We start from the raw sequence: 25,472 nt of genomic DNA, 5'->3' as shown, positions 1-25,472 counted from the left end.
GACACTTACTGCAAAAAATAACAGCGTGTTTTAATCTAAAAAACAGTTTTTACAGCCGTACTTTCACCGTTAATTAGCGCTCCCCACTCTCGTTCAGCGTGGTCAGGTAGGGTTGCCAGGTCAGTATAAAACCCGTCTTTTAGAAGTTAAACTAGCCCAAAATATATGCCTATATCATACGTTTGAAGCAAAAGCCAAAACAACTGAGTGTTATTTTATTTTTATTGTTATTTTATAACTGTTTTATTTCCCAGTCAAAAACATTTAATAGTAACATAATTAGCAAAAAAAAACTGACTTTTACTTACTCTTTTTTTCCTGAGCTCTCTTCTGTCCTTTTTAACGTGTTTTTATTGTCTTGTGATTCCTAGTTACATTGTGATTTCTCTCTCTTTCTTCTTTTAGCCCTAAATTTTACTGGATTTTTAACAAGCCCAATTTGGAGGAAAAACTGTAAACCTGGCAACTCTGAGCGTAGTATGTGTAAGGCAGAGCCTGGAGAACAATGGGCGTGGCGAATGGGCGGGGATGCTGTCAATCATTATGTGCATCAATCAATCATAAAACATAAATCAACTGTCAATCATTTATTGCATTGGCCAATCAAAAGTGTACCTGATGGATAGGTAGCTATACTCTGCAATTGGTCAATGCAAAATGTGATTAAGAATTTAATTGGTTGATGCTTTTACCATTACATTTTTATTGTTTTGTTTATGGAAATACGGAGGTTCCGTATTTAGCTCCTCTGATTAAATACTTGATTTTAATGTAAATTTGAAATTAAATATTCTACTATGAAATCTATATAGCAAATTCATCCAATAAACTTACATATTTAATAGATTATTTTTATTTACATTGCATTGGAAGCCTTTGTGTGTAATATTTTATATTTAATTTATTATATTATATTTCATATAAAAAAACTGTGTTTACAGCCATACTTTCACTGTTAATCAGCTCTTCTCTCTCTCTCTCTCTCTCTCTCTCTCTCTCTCTCTCTCTCTCTCTCTCTCTCTCTCATCAGAAATAAGCTGGAGGAAACAAATTGACATAATGGTAGATCGTACTGAGCACACGTTTACTCTGCCAGTTCAACCAATTCTGTGCCTTCTTTTTTCTGTTTACCCTTACATACACATATATATTGTATATGCAGTATTAACAATGTAGTTTTTATCATCTTTTCAAGATTCAAGATTTTTATTGTCACGTCACAAAGTACAGGTGTACCTGTGAGTGGAAAATATGTGTGCAGGTGTGCAGAGAACAATATTTACAACAAAGGAAAACAATAAAAAAAAAATATACAGATAATACACATAATAACGTTCACTATAGAAATATAGACAAATGGTATTGCACAGATATATGTTAAATACGACTGAATATATAAATATAAAATGCTATATACATGTGTGGATATCTAGAGTATGAGGGAAGTGAGGAAGTGAGAGGCCTATAGGTGACAGAGTGACTATGAGTAAAGTGCAGGTAGAGGATGAGTTGTGTGGGAAGTACAGGGTACAGAACACAACAAAATTTAAAATAAAAACAATGTGAGAACATTTACTTAGTGCTACTTATGAATAAAACTGAAAAAACAAAATCACAAAAAAAGTATAAAAGAAAAATTAATACTTTTACTGATATGAATTGTTATTTCCCTTTTATATAATATATAAGTTTAGATCATTCTCAAGTCTTTCAAGTCTCTCAAGTTTTTGGGGTGATAGTCCTACTCAAGTCTCAAGTCTTCAGTGTGCTAGTCCTACTTAATTATTAAGTCTTTATTACTAGTCCAACAGAAGTGCCAAGTCTTTGGGGTGTGAGTCATACTCAAGTCTAAAGTTTTTGGATGCTAGTCCTACATCAGTGTCAAGTCTTTGGGGTAGTAGTCCCACTGAAATCTCAAATCTTTGGGGTAGTAGTTCTACTCAAGGTTTTGGGTACTAGTCCCACTGAAGTCTCAATTCTTTGGGGTACTAGTCCTACTCAAGTCATTGGGATAGTAGTCCTACTCAAATCTCAAGATTTTGGGGGTGATAGTCCTACTCAAGTCTATAGTTTTTGGCATTATAATCCTACTCAAATCTTTGGAGTTATAGTCCTACTCTAGTCTCAAGTCTTTGGGGGTCATAGTCCTACTCAGGTCTTAAGTGTTTGGCATTTTAGGCCTACTCAAGTCTTTGGGGTACTAGTCCTACTGAATTGTCAAGTCTTTGGGGTGCTAGTCCTACTCAAGTAGCAAATCTTTGGGGTACTAGTTCTACTTAAGTCTCAGGTCTTTGGGGTACTGGTCCTATATTTGGGGTGCTAGTAGTACTCAAGTTTCAAGTCTTTGAGGTAATAGTCCTACTGAATCTCAAATCATTGGGGTGATAATCTTACTTAAGTCTCAGGTCTTTGGGGTACTAGTCCTACTTAAGTCTCCATTCTTTGGGGTACTAGTCCTACTCAAGTCTCAAGTCTTTGGGGTACTAGTCCTACTCAAGTCTCAAGGTTTTTGTGTGCTATTCCTACTCAAGTCTTTAAGGGGATAGTCTTACTTAAGTCTCTAGTCTTTGGGGTGCTAGTTCAAGTCTCAAATCTTAGGGTGATAGTCCTACTCAAATCACGAGTCTTTGGGGTACTAGTCCTACTCAAGTCCCAAGGTGTTTGGGTGCTAGTGCATCGCGAGTCATTGCCTCCCACATGGATGCATCTCGAGACGCCGAAAAGCGGGGAGCTCAAAGGATGGTGACCGCAAGATGAGAGAGAGAGAGAGACAGAGTTTACGAACACAGGTACAGAAGGGTGCTGCATGCAGATAAAGCGTTGAAGCTGTTGTTGAGAGATGGTGTGTGAGATAGGGGCCTCCAGCGATGGTAGTGTGGTTTCAGGGGGTTTGTTCAGCATGCTCTCATCCTGTATGATGAGGCCTCGCATTCTCTGGCGCGGCGCACCGAGGCTAGGCCCCCGCTGCACAACTTTCACTGTCTAACCAATAGTTACTTTGTCCCCTCTGGTACACACACACACACACCAGCGATTGGTAACCACGAGACGGCGGAGGGAAAAGATGTGTCACTGCATGTTTTTGAGAAAAAAAAAAGATGACAAAGCATGGCAGAACAAAGTCGGAGAAGGAGGAGTGTCTTTCCCCCGTTTTCCCTTCACCGTTCTCACATTTTACTTGCCTTCTGAGCAGCTTTAACCACAGCTGCCACCCACGGACGCACTCTAGAGCTCGAACCAGCCACCCCACAAATGTGCACACACACACACACACACACCCACTTAAAAAACCCGCTCTCTCTCTAGCTCTCACTCTATCACACACACACACACTCTCTCTCTCTCTTTCTTTCCCCAACCCCCACATATACCCAGCATTTCCAGCTTCTCTTACTCACTCATAAGCCTCATCTTCTTTAGAAGATCATGTGAAGAGTTTTTAGTCAATATTAACCATATGACAGTAATAACAAGAACCCAAGCCTTCTGCTACTGGTTGGCGGGGGACGGGAAGAGAGGTGTAACAAGCCCATATAGATACAGCTCACCTACAACGTGGTCTAGGCCTCAGTCAGCTACCTGATACTCCATGATCTGCATCCTAATTGCATTTCAAAATTTTGGGTTGGGTGATATGACCCTAAAAAAGTATCACAATATTTCAGTATTCATATTTGTGCAAAAGCAATATTTTTGGTGATATGACAAAACATGGACATTTTTTAAAAGTAGTTTATTTTTAAATAAATTAATAAAAAGTTTTATTTAATATAAATATTAGAGTATAAATAAGAGTGGAACAAAAAGAAAAATATAACAAAAATCTACCACAAAACTACAGTGTTATGTTATTTTTTTTATGTTTGATGTTATATATAGTGCATTTAAACCACATACAAACAATTAAAATAAATACAGTAAATATCAAAATAAACACAAAACAGAATTTATGGTGTTATTCTGAATCTCTATTTTTGCTATTTATAGGTATATATTTGAGTAAAATGAACATTGTTGTTTTATTCTATAAACTACAGACAACACTTCTCCCAAATTCCAAATAAAAATATTGTCATTTAGAGCATTTATTTATTTGCTGAAAATTAAAAATGGCTGAAATAACAAAAAAGCAGAGCTTTCAGACCTCAAATAAAATAATGCAAAGAAAACGAGTTCAAAAATAAATATTTAATGGAATAACCCTGGTTTTTAATCACAGTTTTCATGCATCTTGGCATGTTGTCCTCCACCAGTCTTACACACTGCTTTTGGATAATTTATGCCTTTACTCCTGGTGCAAAAATTTAAGCAGTTCAGTTTGGTTTGATGGCTAGTGATCTGTATGTTGCTAATACTACAATACAAAAAAAAAGTTTATTCAGCTGCTGTCGTCCACAATTCTTTCTAATATGTTCCAGAGGTGACTAGCTCCTCCTGTTTCGTTTAGCATTGCATTGTGAGTAATAGTGTCCATATTAATAACAGTCAAAAACTGACCGGTCCTGCATTTGCATATTGGGTATATTTCATATGCACTTAATATACACTCAACTTTAAAGCTTCTATCTATACTACACACTTTACACTTAAAAACAAGTTAGTATTAGTAATTAGTATGCAAATGTGACGCATCCTCTTGATCTAGCACCTCTGCACTCTGTTCTTTAGGTGAAATGTTCATACAGTTCATAGAACTGTTTGATGGAGGCATGTAGTGAAAGGACAATGATCTCTCCGTACGATAAGAAACCCCAAACGAGCCTGTAGCAGTTCAGGGACATCACCAGACCTATAAAATGCCTTTTCTTGCCTTGTTTGAAAGACCACAGAGTTTATCACCGGACGTTCCTATGAGCTGGTGGCGAAGGTCCGTATCACGCTACCAGCCACACAACAGCGTACCACAGTTACGACAATGGTCCACTGACCAAGGGCCCAAGTGTGGCTGGCTGGGTTGACAGTGCTTATCTTCTACAGACACTGTGATAGGGGTTTCACGCATGTTCGAGACGTGTTAAAGGGTGAACTTCCTCTTGCACTGTTCAAAAGTTGAATATACAGTTGAACATAACGGTTAGGTCACCCATGTTCATCCTCCTCAAACTTGCTCTTTTTGTTACTAAACAGTACAACACTAGAGTTAAGACTTTTAATCAATTTTATTACATTATTTTGGCACTGCCACTGTGATCGGGAGATCGCTGGTTTGAATTCCAGTCATGCAGCTCACCATCAGCTGCCAGAGCCCCGAGAGAGCACAGATGGCACTCTTTCCCCTCATCACTCCTATAGGATGACGTCGATCTTGCTTTCCTCTCAGTGTGCTCTGATGCTACTCGGCAATGTTTTAGTCTTCACCCTCCTGGAGTTGGGGCATTACTAGTGATTGGGGTAGTACAGCTGAGCACCTAAGTGGGTGGGATAATTGGCAAAGCTAAAAGTGGGAAAAAAGCTTTATATTGCTCATTAACATCTTTTATTGCTTAACATTACGAAAGAGGGGGCGCCGAGTGGTCCAGCGGTCTAAAGCGCAGCCACTACAAGCGGGAGGTCTCAAGTTCAAACCGTCTGGGTAGGTAGATGGCACTCTCTCCCCACATCAATCCTACGGTGATTTCCACAGCACAGGGCGTCTGTGAGCTGATGTATCGGAACCGAGCTGCTGCGCTGTCCTCCGAGCGCGCTGGCTGCTTGGCAATGCTGCATCAGCAGCAGCTCGAAAAGAAGCGGTGGCTGACTTCACATGTATCAGAGGAAGCATGTGTTAGTCTTTACCCTCCTGGTGTGTTGGGGCATTACTAGTGATAGGGGAGTCCTAATGAGTGGTTTGGGTAATTGGCCGTGTAAATTGGGGAGAAAATGGGGAAAAAATAGAAATTAAATTATAAAAAATAATAAATAAAAAATACATTACTTAAGAGGCCAAGGCCGTAGTCACAATATTCATGTCCATACATGTACCTTTCAATATCCATATATGTTCAAAATCTCCCTCAATATTCTGATTTAAACAAGTCTAGAAATGAATATACATTTTACAAAAAAAAAAACTTAATTTTCAACATTAATATAAAAGCAGCAATAATGTTAGAACATTATTTTATTCCATTTTAAAAAAGTTGTCAAATTCGTCTAGTCCATTTTTGGAGTTCTGTGTTTTCTCCTTATTTTTAGAGCAATGCAACCAAAATATATACATTATGGGTCTACTTAAATAATTCCTTATAATAATTTCAGGATTTAACACACTTCTGTCCTGGGTCACTTTGTCCTTAGTGTCTAATGCAGTCGTCCAGGTGGACGGTGGTTTCCGGTTACAAGTACGCTGTGTGCAACTGGTTGTCACTTCTCACTAGTATGTGTTGTTGATGTGTCTTAACTGTTTCAGACCTGAATTATGTTCCAGTGATGAAAAATATAAGAATGCTGTTTTTTTAATCTATAATGCATTCCAAAACTCTATAACTTTTATATAACTTTTTTGGTTTCACAAATCATCCCTAAGCAATAAAAATAACTTCTTCTGTCCATTGCATTGGGCGGGGCTAAGCTGCTGCCTTTCAAACAGCCTGAACCACACCTGTTTATCTGCACATATGCAACTTGTTCCCACACAGCAAAAATATACTACATCAAATGACCCTTTTCTGTGTAACATTTATATTTTACAGCACACTGTGTTGTTTGATGGAGCACAGCAGGAATTGGTGACCTATGTTGACACAGGAAGCGTGCACATACACAACTAGGTAACCACAGCCTGCCGTATCCATGATAGGTAAACGTCCTAATGCTTCGGGTTTCCAACTACACTGCTGTTCAGTTAACCACTGACTCATTCCATCACTCGTCCTGACTCAATATGAAAGTTTAGGTCTTGGTGTTGTAGTGTGAACGGTGTCTGTATAGTGATTATCCTCACATGCAAAGATTTGCTTAGATCAGTTTTGCAGACTTGAATATATTTGCTGTATTATTAAATAAATGTACTTTTCATTATTTGATAATAAGTGGGTATAAGCTGTAACAAACAATAATGAATATAAATAAAAATGCATTTTGAAATTTATACATTAATAATAGCGCATTTATTAACTTCATTTTTTCTGTTTTTATTTTTTCCCAAAGCAGAAATCCCTACATATATTCCTTTAAGCAAAAGCTGGGGCATCTTTGAGTACATTACTTTTTTGTTTTTTGTTGCTTTGTTTTGTTTGTTTTAGTTTATTATTTTTTTTAATAAGATTGAACCCCATTTCTGTGTATTGTCAGCAAATCCTAATACACATAAAATGTTATATATATATATATATATATATATATATATATATATATATATATATATATATATATATTTTTTTTTTTTTTTTTTTTTTTTTTTTTTTTTTTCAAGACAATGGACTGCCAGTGCCATTCCAAAAGCTTTGCTCCAAAAGTTTGCATATCTTCCGAAAGCCCATGGTGGATTTTAAAGTATACTACATAGTATATATAGTATATATTTTATCACAATTATTTTTATCCACAATATGCCTTATTTTATGAAATCCAATATACCCTACAACCCTCACAATTTTGCCAATGCCACTGGCAACAACACAACTCCAATTAAGACAGATTTTCCACTTGTTTCACACTTGTTGAAAATGTGTTCTTTTCCTGAAAAATGCTTTTAACAATTAAGCCTCTCCAACAAATAACCACATATCACATCAAACATATTAAATGAACCTTTTACTTAAAAAAAGTTAAAATGTGCTTTATTTAGAATTATATTTCCTTATACATGTCGTCATTTAAAATAAAATGATTTACAATATTAAAGAAAATAAGTGATTTCTCCTACAAGTGGAAATATGGAAACATATTTATATACAGTACCGGTCAAGTTTATATACAGTCAACCAGTCATAAATATTTTTATTTTATTTCTTCCTATATTGTAAATTAATACCAAAGTCCTCCAGGCTATGAAGGATCACATAATGAATCATGCGGTTTCTGGGATTATGAGGCTGGTAACTCTGATGAACTTATCCTATGTAACAGAGGAATTCTTAGTGTTCCTTTCACAGGGCGATCCTAATGAGTGCCAGTTTTTGATAATGGTCTTTGCAGTGACTGCCCTTGAGGATACTTACTTGAAAGTTTTTGAATTTTTTCAGATTGACTGACCATTTTTTCTTAAAATATTTTTTTCTTTATTTATTTGAGTAGTTATTGTATCTCATAATCTGGATTAGAACATTACTCAAATAGAGCTATTCACTGTATACCTGTAACTCTACCTCTTCACAATATGTTTTTCTTCATAGTTTGAATGTATTTAGTATTAATTTTCAATGCAGAAGTAAAGTAAGAAAAAACACTGAATTTAAGGCGGGTTCAAACTTTGCTTCTTCAGATGTTACACAGCATGCTTCAAACGTTATGTGCAAAGGTGCAGTTAAGGTTCTTCTTATGACTCTTTCATGAAGACTTTATTCGTGCAAGCTTCGCTGCACCCTGAAACAGTGCAACACCCTATTGACTCAGCATCAGCTAGATGCTCATATAGGTTCTTGACTGTCATATAAAGGTTTTTGGATTTGCGTGTCTTTCTAGCATGCAAGCTGCTTTCTCAGAGAGCTGACCTGACCTCTACACTTCCCCTAACAAAACACTTCTTAATAACAGTCTTCACTGAAGAAACCGCAGATCGCTTGATCTTCTGATTGCCATCCTCTGCTCTGTGGGCATCGATTACTTTCATTTGTCAGAAAGCTTCAGACAGGGGTTGGTGCTGGCAGTGGTTCTCGAGCTAAATGTCGTGGGAATGAGGCGCTGGGGAGGGTCATAGAAAAAATGTTACAGGTTTCTGTATTTGTTCTATATATAATTTCCATATATAGTACCAGTCAAAATATTGAAACCCCCTTAAATTCTGTGTTTTTTCATTATTTTAAAATGTTCTTCATCGTAGATTAATACTAAAGTCTTTTATAGTCAACTACATATTGAATTAATTAATAAACAAAAACATCTTAAACAAACCAGAATATGTTTTATATGTTTTAGATTCTTCAAAGCAGCACCTCTTGCGTAGATTAGACAGTTTTGCTCATCCCTGCTGAATTTTCCCAGTCAGTTTTATGAGGTAGAGTCACCTGGAATTCAGACTTTCAGTTAACAGCTGTGATGAACTCATCAAGAGTTAATTACTTGAATTTCTTGCATCAGTTAAAGTAAAGTAGTGAAGAGGTAGAGTTACAGGTATACAGTGAATAGCTCTATTTAAGTAATATGCTAATCCAGATTATGAGAAGCAAGAACTACTCAACTAAATAAAGAAACAAAATGACTTTAAGAAATTAAGTACAGTCAATTAATCTGAAACATTACTAGAACTTTGAAAGTATTCTAAAATGCAGTTATAAAAAAGACCATTAAAATTGTTATGGTGATGAAACTGGCTCTCATCAGGACTGCACCAGAAAATGAAGAGCAAGAGTTAGCTCTGTTGCACAGGATAAGTTCATCAGAGTTACCAGCCTCAGAAACTGCAAATTAACAGCACCGCAAATAAGAGCACCTAAATACTTCATCACAGAGTATGTTTATTTTTTTTAACACTTTTTAGTTACTACATGATTTTCTTTGTGTTCCTTCATAATCTGGATCACTTTAATATTCATTAACAATGTAGGAAAATAGTAAAAACATTGAACGAGAAGGTGCTGTATAGTGGTACTGTATATAATGTTTAAATGTTGCAAAGTCTACGAAGAATGCTTCCTCCAACCAAAGAAATTCAAGAACTATGACTAAATTCTCAATAAACTGATTTAATAAGCCATGAAGATCTGATTCAGCTAACAGAGTTTTGTTACAATTACATAATTGGTGACATGTCTGATTTAGGCTTAATCTGCTTTTCAAGAACAAAAAATGTGTGAAATCTTGAAAATTAAGCAACCATGCATTGGGTTTGCTAAAAAATATAGATTTTTTAAGTTTTAGTAGCAAAAAAGTTTTAAAAAAGGCAGCAACAAACTGTTGCATTTGACCAGGGGTGCTCAAACTTTTGCATAAGCTTGTTTTAAATGTTTGAACAGCAATTTTATATTCAGTTTACTAATATGCAAATGATTTTCCTACATCTTGCTGACTCTGTTTCATCTGAAGCCGGTATAAGTGCACAGTAAGGCATATGGTAGACTGTTACGAGCTGCCCTATTTTGAAGTAACCCCAATTACCATAGGTGACAGGAAGTGGGCTGGACTCGGTTACAGCTTGTTTTTGTTTTTGAGATTGGAGGTGCACGGAGGGGGAAATTTTTATATTTCACTTTTGCTTTAACATATCTGTTTGCTTTAACATTAACTGAGAATAAATATATTTGCATTAAAGAAACATGGGCTTTAAATGTAGTACGCTGCTTTAAACTGAATTGTGAAAACTAGTGTCATAAAGTCATAAAGTAGAGGCTGTTTTAGCTGCACCAACTCTATCAGAGCTAACAGAGAACATTATAAGAACGTTTAGCAACGTTTTAAAAAAAGGTTCCAGCAAGGTTAGCCTGAAAAATTCTATAAAAAATGCTTTTAAATGTTTTAAAAAAATGTTACATAATAATGATTCGCATCACAATGTTAAAAAAAGAATGTTTCTCACATAATGTTGTTGGCAGCTAGACGAATACACAGTTATTAACATTATGTAAATGTTAAAACCTAAAATAAAACACTAAGACAACAAGTAACATTGTAGCAATGTTTAAAAAAACGTTAAATATAAACATTCTAAGAACATTCTGAAAACTTGACACATTGAATGTTCTAAGTTTAAATTTGTAAAAATGTTCTACTAAACAAAAATTGTAGAAGTAAATTGACTGTCTACTCAAAAACATAGCTAACCCAGCTAAAACTACACAGACTCATAAATGGTCTTATACGCTTAATTTCCAAAGCTTCTGCCCTTAAATTTTTGACCTTTTAAAGAATAAACCGACCGTGTCTCATCAGTGCTCTTAGTGTAAATGTGCACTGAAGAGTCTGCCTGTCAGCTTTACAGCTGAGTTTCATTTCCTTCACTGCTTTTTGTTCCCATGAATCTGCTTTTTGTTTTTGCTTGAACCAGTCTGGACTGGTCTCAGGCCTGGTTTGACCTGTTTCTCTATAGTCTGATGATGATGAGCGCTGCCGAAATCTGAGATCTGTCTGAAAGCTTTACTGTGATCAGTGTTTTTACACCTTTATCAGCATCAATCAGCGTCATCAGAGATACATACGGCAATGTTTTCATATTATCTGTCTCTCTCTCTCTCTCTCTTTCTGTGTGTGTCTCTCTCTCTCCGCTTCCTCTGTTCTGTGGTGGTATAAATACTGAGAGTTGAGCAGAAGGTGTTCACTCCCCGTCTGGCTGTAGGTCTGAGTGTTTTGATTAACTCAGTGCTGTGAAATGCTGCAGTCGCTGGTTTCTCACTGGGGAGAGTGAATATATTACAGGCTGAATGATGGAGGGTGTTTCATGGATATTCCTGATTCTGTGTCCCTTACTGGCTCATTCCCAAAGTGGAGATGGTAAGAGATCTTCATTCTTATTTTTTATAAAAGGTGAAAATTAAACTGATAAATTTCTTAAAGCTCATTAGTATTTAAATTTGTTTTATTAGTACTTTTAGTAGTTTAATGTGTGTATTTGTGCAGCACTTTATTTTACACAACAATTTATGTTGTGTAAAATGTGCTTTACAAATAAATTGACATTGACATCGACATAGAACATTCAATTTAAAGTTATCTGAATGTTCTTAGTTTTTATTTAACTTTTTTATTTAAACATCCTGGTAACATTGTTGCAACATCACTTTGTCAAGTTCAAGTTCAAGTTTTGGGAATGTTACTTTTAGCATTTACATTTACAATATTAGAATTCAACAAGCTGGGAACACTATGTGAGAAACATTCAAATTTCTAAGTTTTTTTGCAGCAATTAATTTTTTTATTATTTTATTATGTCACACCTTTTTTACAACGTTCCTGGATCATTATTTCTTCAACGTTACAGGCTAACCCTTCTGCAACCTTATTAAAACGTTCAACCTGTGCTAAACGTTCTCAGAACACTCTCTTTTTTGCTGGGGAGAAGATCATGTCATGCACATTTGCATCCAATGACATTTGTAAAAGTGATCTTTTGAGCTTTTTAAGTGTAATCTCATTTTTTAGATCTTTTTAATCCTAATCTTGACGGATTGCGTACGCACATGTTACATAAACTGTATTACTCACCTCACACCTTTACAAGACTGTTTTAAATATGGTGAGTGTTTAAGGGAATTTACCACAGCATGACTAAGATTAAATGGAAGCACTTTTAAATTTTTAAATAAAAGACTAACAAAGTCTATCCTAATAAAGTGCTTATTATTGTTAATAAGGCTTTTTTTTAAATTGCTATTAATATTAATATTAGGTCATAAGTAAATAAATTATATATTAGTAAAATAATAAATTAAAAACCAAAATTAAAACAAAAAAGTAGAGAGGGTAACAGTGGTCTGTCATTTGCCAAATAGTGATTTCACACTCATTTATACTGTAAAACCTTAGATCTTTCTAAATGCTTATCTTACACTTCGCCTTTCCCATCAGTCAGCAATGAGATGTCATACTGTCATATTTATTGATACGATTAATCATTAATCAATAATCAACTACCTGAATTCGTTTCATTAATTATTTAATCAGTTATGGTAATATAGTGTAGTTATATATATTACATAGATTGCAATAATGCTCATATTTTAACTGTTTATTATTAATGCTTTTAAAGAATTTCTAACATAATTAATAACCATTAATTATCTCATTCTATAAGGAAAGTCTCATTTTAAAGTAATACAGATAACACTTTTAAAGCTATCTTTAAAAACGCACAATGTTATAAAAAGGTACCAGATTAAAAAGGCATAACAAATAAATTTAAACAAGAAATATACTTGAAAATATACTTTAAAATAGACAAAAATTGTATTAATAGCGCAAAACATTCACATCGCAGATAGAGAAAGAGAGAGACAGAGCAAGGAAAAGGGGTGAGAGTACTTTTGGGTGTCTCCTCCCCTAAACTAACAGCAACTACCCTAATCTATTCACAACTTTAGAACATATATAAATCATATTTAGGCTAATTTCACATCAACCTCATTTGGCCCAGACTCTTAAACATATATATCAGGTGTGAAAGGGGGTCGTAAACCACAACCTGGGCCAAAGACCTGGATCAGCTGAACCATGATCTGGTTTGTTTGCAGTGTGAATAGACTAATTATAGAAAGGATTTTAGTTGAGGCAGGTTATTGTCAAACATTAAAACATAAAAGATCAAAAAAGAAGAAGAAGAACCAGCATTGGGCCAAAATCTAACTCCCATTCTCCAGCACACGCGACTTGCAATAGTAGTAGTAGTAGTAGTAGTAGTAGTAGTACAAGGTGCAAAAGCTTACACTTGTGACTCATGTAGTATCTACTGTAACTGCAGATGACATCACTATCCCTATGATTAATGTCTTATCAGAACTTAATACTACTGATAATGATTAAAGATAAAACTTATTAGCTAGAATCAATCAGTATGACTCCATGAGAAGTGCCTATTTAACCTCTAAACTATCAATTTTTGATTAGTAGTAGAAAGTAACATTCTTATTGTTGCTCCAGTCCTTTAAAAGTGTGGTTTTATTGGGATATTCTGATGTAAAAAGAAAGTTCAACATAAGTTAAAGCAGTCACATTACAAAAAGAAACAATCACATGACCCCACACACAGCACTGGGAGCAGATAGCTTCCAAACCCCAGACCACCTATTTAACCTCTAAACTATCAATTTTTGAATAGTAGTAGAATGTAACATTCTTAGAAAATCCTAGAATTTTCAAACTGTCAGGTTTTCTGTATGTTCTTAGATAGTTTTTGTTGTATTTTAAAGGTCTCATTCTACTATAATCCAATCTTTGTGAAATACTATAGGTCTCTCTGAGTTGTATATGTATGCTGCATATGAAACTTTCTCAGTTTCTCAGCCTTCACTGTCTGCAGTAGCTAGTAAAATAAAAACCTCAGAAACACGAGTTGATCAGAGAGACATTAGGGTGTCTATGTCAACTAGTGAGTTAATGGCCTTGTCCACCTCAGCTCAAGACCGCCCATAGGCGGGGCTGAACCCGGACTACAGCATTACGAGCTATAGTTAAGGAGGTGCTAACATCTATGTTTACAGCTCTGTTTACAGAGTTAGTTAGGGTTAGCTATCTTGTGTAAGTAACTGTAGGTTTAAATCGGATCTCCTGTGGATTCCACATTTTACTGAGACCTTACACTACAGAGACAATACACTAGAGACAATATACTGAGACAATACACTAGGGAAGCACAGTTTGACAAGATAGCACAACTTGATAGAAAACCGGTCAAAGCGGGCGCCGTTCTCATTGGATTTTATGATATACAGCGAACTCTGGAGCTGAGAGTCTGAAGTTTATATAAAGTTTATAGGTTAATCTTACCTAACACTCAGTGCTATATCTTTATAACTAAGGCTGTATCTCTGAAAACATTTAGTCCTTTGAGTTTTAGAGCTGTAAAATTGACTGTGGGGGGAGGCAAATAGGCGTTCTCTGCTGCAGTGCTGTTAGCCAATCAGAGGTGATATATTTGCATATATGAATATTCATAAGAAAGAGCCAAAACCTGTCTTTCTTCAGAGACCACTAATCCAGTGATCTAAAGCAGGGCTAAATAGAAACACCTGAGCACCTTTTTCACAAAAAACAGCTCACATGGCATTCGTTCATACTAGAGACACAACTAGACATTTTAAAATGAATGAAAGAACAATGGAATGAGACCTTTCAATGTTATGGTAACATCATTGCAACATAACTTATCTGTCTATCTGGGAGCATTGTATGAGAAATGTTCTAAAAACTAAAAAATATTTTCAGTAACATCCTAAAATACTATTTTTGTAATGTTACAGGCTAAACTTTCTGGAATATTTTTAAAACATTGGTAAACATTCTTATAACCTTCTCTGTTAGCTGGCATAAAGTTACCCAGCTGAGATGACGTGATCAGCTTCAGCCTGTCTGTCTCTCTGCGACCACAAGTTCTTATCATCATGTTTGTTCAGCTTTAAGTGTCTTAGGTTGTTTTTACACATTTCCTGAATTTATAAGTCCTAACCCAGGACTGATTCTGGGCTTGTTTGAAGAAGGAGCTCTTTATTTCTGGTTTGTTTTCACACACAAGAACGCTTTTTGAAGTGTGGATTGATTGCGCAAATCCATGCATCAATTTTCAGCTTGTAGATTCACAAAAGGTTTTTCTATTTGTAGCTTTTTATTAGTATTTTGCTCGTGTACAAACATTCAAGCAGTGAGGAACAGAGCTTTTGAGATGCTCAACATTGTGCATTCATTGTGCAGGAGCCCCTCTAGGCAATTAGTTGTTATCGTATAAGAGGATGTTTATCTATGCAGGCCACAAATGAATGTTATACTTATATACTGTAGTGCCTTACGAGAAAACACATTCTATACACAGTCATTTTATACTCCGCACTCTTCCACACATACCTGGTGAGAAGCAGCAGCCAACTGTGCAAAGCATACTCTTAACCAGAAACAACCATCCAATTGGAGGACTGCATTGGGCCATGACACATTGACCCAGGACAACCCATATCTGGGTATACCATCATACACACATTCACACAAAAATACTGTACATACACCACTTTAACATATCCAATTTTACCTGATGCCCATGTTTCGCACTGGAGTCCCTGAAGAAAACCCACTCAGACACAGGTAGAACATGGAAACTCCATCCAGATAGGGACTTATACCCAGGACCCCAGCGCTGAGAGGCAAATGTGCCAACCACTAATCCACTGTGTTGCTCCAGTCCTTTAAAAGTGTGGTTTTATTGGGATATTCTGATGTAAAAAGAAAGTTAAACATAAGTTAAAGCAGTCAATTTACAAAAAGAAATAATCACATGACCCCACACACAGCACTGGGAGCAGATAGCTTCCAAACCACAGACCACCTACTTCAGAAAGACCAGAGATCTGTACTCTGGACCGCTCCAGGCTCAAAAATCGCATTCACACTTGACCAAACGAACCAAAACAACAAATCAAAGTAAACACTTCCAGGTCTGTACAAAAAATGAGCGTTAAAACACCTTTAAAAACGTGTAAGATGTAAGAAAAGAAATCTATAGTTTACATACAACTTACTTTACACCATGTTGAGCATCTCTATGCAAGCATCGCCCATCTTCTGGTACTGGATAAATTAGTGAGGGGTTACTAGCACTTCATCCAGATGGTTTTTGGTCTCGTGTCTCTCAAGAACAGCGAGCAAAACTTCTCTGCCCCTCAGCATTACTCATCCACAGCAATTGCTTTCAATAAACGACTCTGAACTTCCTGACCACTGGAAAAGTACTAAGAATCTGGCACAGCAAAAAAAATATTGCATACATTTGTAAAACGATAAATAATAAGACTGTACATGCATGGCTGTCAATAGTAATTGAATGCACTGCAAAAAAAATATCAGGTGAATCCTCTTAATTAAAGGCAACACATCTTTTTTGTACGATATAAAATTTAGTCTTAATTCAAGAATTTTGAGGTTTTGCCTTACTCCATTGGCAGATTCTATATTGTATTGCTTAATATTATCATTCACCCCTCAATTTTTATATATTTTTTTTTAGTTTTTGTTACTGAGTACTGAAAAAAACACTACTACATAAAAAGTAAATGATTTCCATTGAGTGGTAAGTAGGTGTGCTTTTCTTAGTAAAAAGCCTGATGAATGCTGCATTGAACACTATGCATGATTTTGACTTTGGAATTTCTGCTTAGTGCTCTTGTTTTCTTCCCGGTTCAGGTGATGCAGAGCCCATTGTTGCTGTTTGCTCATCCATGATCTCCTCTAAAACAAATAACCTCACCTGTGAGATGAACGAGGAAGATATCGACAGCATCCAATCCGTAAAACTTTGGTATTTCACACTTTTTGTTCGTTTATTGTTTGGTTTTAGTCAAACATGAAGATAAAGTTAATTTTTAAAAAATGATCGAATCCTAATTTTTTTTTAATTTTTTTTTTTTTTTACAGTTTTACTGGATGTACTAATGGCACCTTGGGGAATAACAGCTTAAGCTTTGTCAATATACCATCTCCTATTGGAGCGTATGAACTGCAAATGTACCTGAAAGGAGGGGGCGTAAACAGGCAAAAAATTGATTTGGTGAAAATAGGTAGGTGGTGAAGATCCTCATTTCAGTTCAGTTAAAGGAGAACTCAAGTGCAATATGGTTAAAATGACCTTTGTTGTAGTAAAACATGATAAAAAGTACCTATCTTTGATGAATAGCACACCTCCAATCTCCCACAGCGTTCTGAGATCCAGAAATTTTAACCGTTTGTCCAAACACCCTTCAGACTGGGTGATATGGGGCATAATTTGTCCTGATAAATCACTTTTTCCAATGCTATGCAGCTCAAAGTAGCTGAACACTTCCTTGCTAGAATCCGGAGAGCCCTAACATTTAATTAACTTAAAAAGAGCACAAGAAGCTTATTAAAAAACACAGTTTACATCCTATAACGCTATCTTCAGCTCCAAGCGCCGCCATTACTCCCATTACTCCTGGCACCAGCTGCTATGCTGTGTGGAGTCTATATATATAGCCTAGCAGCCTCGTAGTGTAAACTGTGGTTTTTAATAAGCTTCTTGTGCACTTTTTTGTGCAAGTTATTAATGCCTCGTTTTAAATGTCAGGGCTCTCCGGATTCTAGCAAGGAGGTGTGGAGCTACTTTGAGCTGGATCACGGTGGAAAAAACGATTTATCGGGACAAATTATGCCTCGTGTCACCCAGTCTGAAGGGTGTTTGGACAAACTGTTAAAATTTCTGGATCTCGGAACGCTGTGGGAGAACGGAGGTGTGCTATTCATCAAAGGTAAGAACTTTTTATCCCCTTTTACTACAACAAAAGCCCATTTTACACCAGAGTTCTCCTTTAAAGAGCCATTGTTTAAACTTTTTTAGCAATATTGTTGAATATTTCTGTTGTACATTCACTCTAATCTGTTATCATCTCCTCTCTCACTGCAGTTAAAATCCCAGTCCCTTTAGTAAAAAACGTCACTTTCAAGTCGGACAGGGTGCTTATTTACATTAAATACAAGCACGACCTTGTCGATAAGCCTACGTATCAAGTGCAGGTGTGGGGAGCTGGGAATAGAGCTACAGACAGAGAGGTAATCTCTATCATTCCTTATTTTTACACAATGTCTTTATAATTCAACAGAAAATAAAAAAATAGTATTAATATTCCAATATTTAAATACTGTACACTTTTTTTTTTAAGTCAGTATCATGGGAATACCATCCAGTGAACATTGCACAGCTTCTGAAAGGCAATGGCGTCTACCATGTACGCGTGAGAGCCAGTCCTGAGAACTCGGACAACTATTTTAACGGCAGCTGGACGGCCTGGAGCCCGGTGAAAAAATTTGAAGTCCATATGAAAGGTGAGGTCCTTTTAAACATAAGCAGCGTCCCAATTGTATAATTCACACTAATAATATAATGTATATTAAATACTGGCTTTGTCCTGTCCTGTGTTGTCTTGCTTTGTCTTACTTTATCTTGTTATCTTGCCTTGCATTGCTTTGTCTTGTCATCTCCTTTTATGTCTTGTCTTGTCCTGTCTTGCCTTGTTTGTCTTACTTTATCTTGTCTTGACAACTCATATCTTGTTTTGTCCTGTCCTATCCTGTTTTTCTTAACTTGTCTTGTCTTGCTTTGTCTCATTATCTTGTGTCTTGTCTTGCTTTGTCTTACATTATTTCGTATAGCTGTCTCATGTCTTGTCTTGTCCTGTCTTTCCATGTATCGCCTTGCATTGTCTTACTTAAACTTGTCTTGATGACTCATTTCTTCTCTTTCCCTGTCCTATCCTGTCTTGCCTTGCATTGCTTTGTCTTGTTGTCTCATTTTATGTCTTGTCTTGTCATGTCTTTCCTTGTTTGTCTTACTTTATCTTGTCTTGACAACTCATATCTTGTTTTGTCCTGTCCTATCCTGTTTTTCTTAACTTGTCTTGTCTTGCTTTGTCTCATTATCTTGTGTCTTGTCTTGCTTTGTCTTACGTTATTTTGTCTTGTTGTCTCATGTCTTGTCTTGTCCTGTCCTTCCATGTATCGCCTTGCATTGTCTTACTTAAATTTGTCCTGATGACTCAGGTCTTGTCTTTCCCTGTCCTATCCTGTCTTGCCTTGCTTTGTCTTGTTGTCTCATTTCTTATCTTGTCTTGTCTTGTCTCATCTTGCTTTGTCTTACTTTATTTAGTCTTGTCTTATTATATCATGGATATTTGAGTTTGAGTTTTGCTTTGCTTTGTCTTATCATCTTGTGCCTTGTCTTGTTTGTTTTTTTGTCTTGTCTTGTCTTGCCTTGCTTTGTCTTACTTTATCTTGTCTTTTTGTCTTGCAACTTGCCTTGTCTTGTCCTGTCCTGGATTTTCTTGCTTTGTCTTATCATCTTTTGTCTTACTTGATCTTGTCTTGTCTTACTGTATTCTGGATATTTAAGTTTACTGAAATGTGACACTTTTGTGTTAGTAATTAGTACCTAATTTGGGATGCACCAATACAGTGTTGCAATCAGCTGTTTTGCACAGTTATGTCATTATATTATTTTTCTTTTAGACGTGCCCATCACAGAAGATCCTCCGTATATCATGTATATTATTCTTTGCACATCTATGGTTGTGGTGATTGGCATCACGTTGGTGATCCTACGATGGAAGAAAAAGTACGTATTTTATCTTCTCTGACATTGAAATCAGTGAGTACAACATTACACTAAACCATAGTAAACTCAATGCTCATTGGTTTATGCGCAATTTGCCTTCTCTAGGATTAAAGCCTACATTTCTCCAAACATCCCAAACCCGAAGGCCACTCTTGCCCACATCCACAGGGAAAAGGAGGTACATTATTTTGGATTTACCTGCAGCTACAGTTTAGGTACAAATGCAGAAGGCAAAATAAACTAAACTAAAAATAAAATATAAAATAACATTTCTCCCACTTCCAGAGGCCACCCGTCAGTTTCAGCCCAGAAATCTTCAACGACATCAGCATTAACCGAGTAGACTACGCTGAAGAGAAGCAGCTCGACCCTGATCTCGAAGAAGAAGCTCAAGATGACACCGCAGGAAGTTGCCAAAGTGAGGAGGAGGAGGGCGATGAAGAAGACTCGAGCACAAGGGTTGAGGAGGAGATGTCGCACCTGAAGATTAAACTGCTGGATCAGCCTGAGCAAGAAGATAACCAGGTCGGCAGGACGAGTGTAGCAGGTGTCCGGAGAGACTGTAGGGATGAGAGCTATGTGACCATGTCCAGCCTGTATAGAACAGAGTGAGGTCACGGTCAGGTCAGGGCTGCTTAAATTGCACAACAGTTCATTCTGATATTAATAGCTGCTCATGTTAAAGTTTCTCTAATGGAGGAATGCTCATATCCTCAGGAACAGCACTGGAATTTGGTGGAAGCCGAAGCCGAATCTTAAGCAAATGGTCTTAATTTTATTTTTTTGCTTGATTTGAGTTGTGGCTTTCATCCTTCAGAAAGTTGGTAACAGTGGCATAGCATAGGGGTACTCATAGCTATACTGCTCTTCAATCCTGGTCCTGGTGCCCCTCTGCACTGCACATTTTAGAGTACAGCCTGATTCACTCGGTGGCCATTTTTGCAACATGATCTGGCAGATATTTACGTTGAATTTACACTGATTTGTCGCATCAACGCACATAAACGCACTCAACCCCCCGCACATTCCCCCCAAACCCCCCCATCCCCCTGCGCCAATTGGTTGCATGTGAAAATTACAAAGTTGTTCCCTGCATCCTACAATTAAATAATTTCATAAATGAAAATTGGTTTTATACAAGATTTCTATCCTATATACTAATAAATATATGAATGTATATTTATAAATATAAAATGTTTGATTGAGCTTCATAACATTGTCTAGTGAGCTAACATATAGGCTAACAAAATAAATTTTTCCAATTAAATTATATATTAATATTTTCAAAACCCACCAGAGACCCCAAAAATCTCGACAGTATTTCTCCACGCTGTATTACGCTGATCAGAGTCCCTGTAAATCAGCAGGGATTGATCATAAAGGACAGAGAAGCTGGAAGCTGCAATAATAAGCTTTTTTTTCTTCCATGTTTCTCTGTAACGCTTGAATGCAGAACTAAAATGTAATCTTCTAAAAAATGTAGCTTTACAGGATGTTACAGAAACAATGTTTCATCAACATTCTGAAAACGTGTGACGACATAATGGTTTGTTATTACAATGTTTCGTATAACATTTCCAGCTAGACGAATACTAACATTGTAGATACAATAAAAGTAATATTCCAAAAAGTACAAATGAAAACACTGACACATGTGCAGTACAGTGCAGTGACAATATACTACAATGTTTTTAAAAGCATTAAATAAAAAAAAAGCTCAAAAAACGTTAACCGTAACATTCAGAAAACGTTCTACTAACCAAGAATTGTTAGCTGGGCTTTGGTCTCTTTCAATGCGGAAATTACAAAGTACTTGAAAGCTAAATTCTGATCACTATATTTTTTAACATCAATGATAAAATCTGACAAAAAAAAACATATTTATGTAATTGTTTGTAGTGTTTGGCTCAATAATGCCAAAAACTTGAATTTACAGCTTGTTTTGGCTACTGCGCCTGCGCAGATCTCCACAGCAACCTTCCTTCAGTCCTAGCACAACCAGAAAACTGATTGGCTCTTTCTGTGAAAGGAGGGAATTTTACAAGCATTATGAGAACTTCTGAATCCATTCATACTGCAGTCGGTGTCTGGTCACCTCGATAATAATGTTTCTACTTTAACACACCCAGCGAACCTCTGAAAGAGCCGGTTAATCGACATAAAGGACTCAGGACCAGAATTGAAGAACCCTGGCTCAGGAGCTTAGGGAAATGTATGACAGGGATAAAACAATCCATATATCACTCGCTGCTAAGAACCGCCTCTGAATGTCCCAATGACTTTTATGAACTTCAAACGTTGTGGTTTAACAGTACTATTCTCTTGGCTGCTCAGCTTTGCAAATGCACTCAAGGGTTTTCTACCTGCACACAGTATGAGTCATCACAATATAATGGCAAATGAATCAAAAGAAATGTCCTGTGGGCTTTCTGTGTTCTGACACGCACTCGCAGTGAGGGCGAAGTACCTGTGAACGGAAATGTAGAAATCAATAATAATAATCGCAGGGACAGAATCGCTCAGGATGATCCGGAATGTAATTGCCGTTTGTTGACTGTCGTTCTGTCTGTTCAGCTACATAAGTGATCTGCAGACTGCTAAGAATGTGTGCACTTCAAAAGGCCTCACTGCGGAGGTCTTACAGTCATACAATAACTGCTGCTAGACTACATTTACTCATTTCTCACTGATGTACAATGATCTGACATGCTGAACAACATACAGCATATTCTCAACTGTTACTTGTGTATAGTTTGTTCAATCAGAAAGTACTATGTTTGATTTGCATTTCATCATTTTGAGGTTAATAGCATTAGTATATTGTTGCTGTTACGCAAAAAAAAAACTTTATAACTCTTAATTTTTTTTGTGTTACACATTTTTGTACACATTTATTTCTAACCCTAACCCTAACCCTAGCCCATTTTCTCCCCAATTTGGAAAGTCTGAATCTTTCCTTTTTGTAAACTTCAGAGAGCATGGCCAGTTGTGTTCTGTCTCTCTGACTCTGGCTGCCGATGGCAACGCAGCATCACCCAGGATTCTAACCAGCAACCTTCAGATCATAGTGGCAGTGACATATTTTGAAACATTGTATCAACAATTTCATGATAAATGACCCAAAATGAATGCTCTAGAATCAAATATTGTGAGGCATCAGCAGTCGGAGCCTGAGAGAGCCTAATGGGCCATGCTTTCTCTGTGTGGGTAGATGGAGCTCTTGGAAAAGAGACAGGGTCTGACCTCACATGTATCAGAAATATTCTTTACATAGGAAGGTTAAAAAGGTTTTTGTGTAACAGCAACACTATATACATACTGACATGGCAAATATCATGGAACTTTGGACTATTATCATCTCCCATGACTTTTGCCATATCAAATTGATATAAAAGAACACTGCAGTGTCCTTACTATTCTAGCCAGACACAGCCAGTCAATCTTTTACAACCACCCACTGCACTGTCCACTGTGGGTGGTAATGCCCGGTTTTCCATGGTACATGTGACACTGTGGATGGAGGAATGTTAAATACACACACAACTTCCAAAATGGGCCGTCCCGTCCATTTGAACCCACTATCAGACTTCACTCCAACTCCCATAATTCACATCTCCTTGCCATGATCAAACTGGCCAGTGTTCAAACTCACTCACATGATAACACCTCACAACTTACACAGATGTAGGCATTCCCAAGCCATTCAAGCCTCGAGGTACACTCTGCTATCTCATGACTTTTGACATATGACCATATTATAACCATGAAATCATTACTTTTTATTATTTATGTATACATTTATTGTAAGCCTTTTTTTTTGATGCATTAAACTTAAAAAGGTTAAGTAAGATTTTGTGAATATATACTTTAAATAAAAAAAAAAAAAAAACTTGCTTTGTTCTGAATGGACAAGTCATCTAGCATCACATTTTATTCAGTTAACCACAATAAAATCACTCGTACTAATGAAGGATTTTATCATTGCACTGTATTTTTACGCTTTTAATGAATGAACACGTAACACATTTAATTACGACTTATGACTAGTTTAAAAGGTTTTGCACAATAGAAACAAATATATTAAAAACAATTATCTTCCATTATCTGAATGAATCAAATCAATAAGATGATTAAAATGATTCAAGATGATTTGCATCAAATGAGTGTTTATCCATTACTGTGTCACAAATATATCATACTGTCCATATAATACAGAGTTTATATGTTTATTCACCTATTCATTTAAGTACTCATCCGTTTCTGTGTCCCTTGTATTTCATACTATCTACAATATAGACTGTTTATATGTTTACTATGCACAATAAGAGAATAAACAAGAATAAAAATACCACATTTGTGTTTTTAGACTTATTTGAATCCGATCCTCTACAGGGTGCTACTTATAAAACATTGATTACTAATGCTATAATAAGTTTCAATAATTCATTAATAAATCTTAGAGGATGCAATTACAATACATGCATTCTGTTAGGATAAAAAACACAATATGTACTCTATTGCTAAGCAGAAAAAATAAAATAAAAAGCAATAAAAATAAAAGCAAGCTGGCTGAGAAATATGGAGGGAACATATGGTAAAATGTTAAAAATAATACACATTACTGTTCAGAAGCAATCTGAAGTATAAGCATAGTCAAAGTTTCTGTTTCTGTGAATAGTTAAGGATATAGGAAATTAACTGGTCTCTAAACGCCTCAAAAAGTGAAATATAAATCATTCTTTTCAACATTAAAACAGTGAAAAAGCACCACACAGAGATTCATGGACCTCAAGATAATGTTCAATTAGCTTGTTAGGGATATGTCTTGTTTATAGTCATTGCTAGGAAAGTCCAGATTTTGTAAAGTTTTTTTGCATATTTAATGTTTTACAACAAGTCAAACAGACAATCTGCAGCCATCTTCCATTAAGCTGCCTACTACTTTAAAATTAAAATAACGGATGCACACCAGTTCACTCAGATCATGCTGTTTGGCATCAGCAGCCGGAGTCTGAGAGAGCACAACTGGCCTTGCTCTCTCCTCTCATCACTCCTACTCCTACTACCACTCTAAAGCACAACATGGGTCAAAAATTATCCACATTCATTTCTATGTTACTTTATGTATGGCTGAGTGTTTCTATGATCTTATTAGTCATTAATTATTTTCTATTTCAATTATACAGTTAATCTCTCTATCATTTTTAGCACAAATCTTTATTTATTTTCCTTTCTTACTTTATGAAGAATCATGGCTTTTATATTCTCAAGTTTACACACACAGGTCAGATATGACCCACATGCATTTACCATTTCACAGCTCAGCCAGCTCCTGTCACACTTCTAAGTATGTAATGGTTTTGATTGTTCTGACATTAATTTTGAAAATATCTGATAAAAGTAGTGAAAGATAACTGTATATAATATTTGATTAGGTTTACGTTCCCATTTTTTATGAGAAAGTTTACCAATAATTATTATTAGCTAGCTAGCTGTTGATATATTCATATATATTTTAGTTATAGCTAAATATATTTTAGTAACTATAAGCCAAGTATATTGGCAGGCCATTTAGCAAAGT

At 36.1% G+C, this 25,472-nt stretch overlaps 1 protein-coding gene and 1 long non-coding RNA gene across 3 annotated transcripts; one reads left to right on the top strand and one right to left on the bottom strand.

Annotated features, from left to right (window-relative positions):
- Window positions 1–4,173: 4,173 nt before the first annotated feature.
- On the bottom strand, window positions 4,174–16,971 carry LOC111193861 (uncharacterized). Its single transcript, XR_002650752.2, has 3 exons — window positions 16,293–16,971; window positions 15,806–15,986; window positions 4,174–5,815 (listed from the first exon to the last, which is right to left on the bottom strand). It is a non-coding gene; the product is annotated as an uncharacterized LOC111193861 (long non-coding RNA).
- On the top strand, window positions 11,308–23,739 carry il7r (interleukin 7 receptor). Of its 2 annotated transcripts, XM_022675991.2 has the most exons (8): window positions 11,308–11,565; window positions 16,954–17,068; window positions 17,185–17,327; window positions 18,188–18,333; window positions 18,444–18,606; window positions 19,786–19,891; window positions 19,997–20,069; window positions 20,177–23,739. In XM_022675991.2, exons 1-8 carry the CDS (start codon window positions 11,496–11,498, stop codon window positions 20,501–20,503), a joined length of 1,143 nt encoding a protein of 380 aa, XP_022531712.2. In that variant the 5' UTR covers window positions 11,308–11,495; the 3' UTR covers window positions 20,504–23,739. The 2 variants fall into 2 exon arrangements, with proteins under 2 accessions (XP_022531712.2, XP_049322519.1); XM_049466562.1 differs by lacking the exons at window positions 11,308–11,565; window positions 16,954–17,068; window positions 17,185–17,327 and adding an exon at window positions 17,605–18,032.
- Window positions 23,740–25,472: the final 1,733 nt, after the last annotated feature.

Source organism: Astyanax mexicanus, chromosome 17 (genome assembly GCF_023375975.1).
Source record: "Astyanax mexicanus isolate ESR-SI-001 chromosome 17, AstMex3_surface, whole genome shotgun sequence".
Taxonomy (NCBI): domain Eukaryota; kingdom Metazoa; phylum Chordata; class Actinopteri; order Characiformes; family Acestrorhamphidae; genus Astyanax; species Astyanax mexicanus.
This window is presented reverse-complemented; position numbering and strand designations above follow the sequence as displayed.

What these genes read in the sequence shown, in the direction of transcription:
- il7r (XM_022675991.2), top strand. Translation starts at nt 11,496, where the DNA reads ATGATGGAGGGTGTTTCATGGATATTCCTGATTCTGTGTCCCTTACTG. An exon ending in ATCCAATCCGTAAAACTTTG is followed by an intron (nt 17,069 to 17,184) that starts GTATTTCACACT and finishes TTTTTTTTACAG; the next exon opens with TTTTACTGGATGTACTAATG. An exon ending in ATCCTACGATGGAAGAAAAA is followed by an intron (nt 19,892 to 19,996) that starts GTACGTATTTTA and finishes TGCCTTCTCTAG; the next exon opens with GATTAAAGCCTACATTTCTC.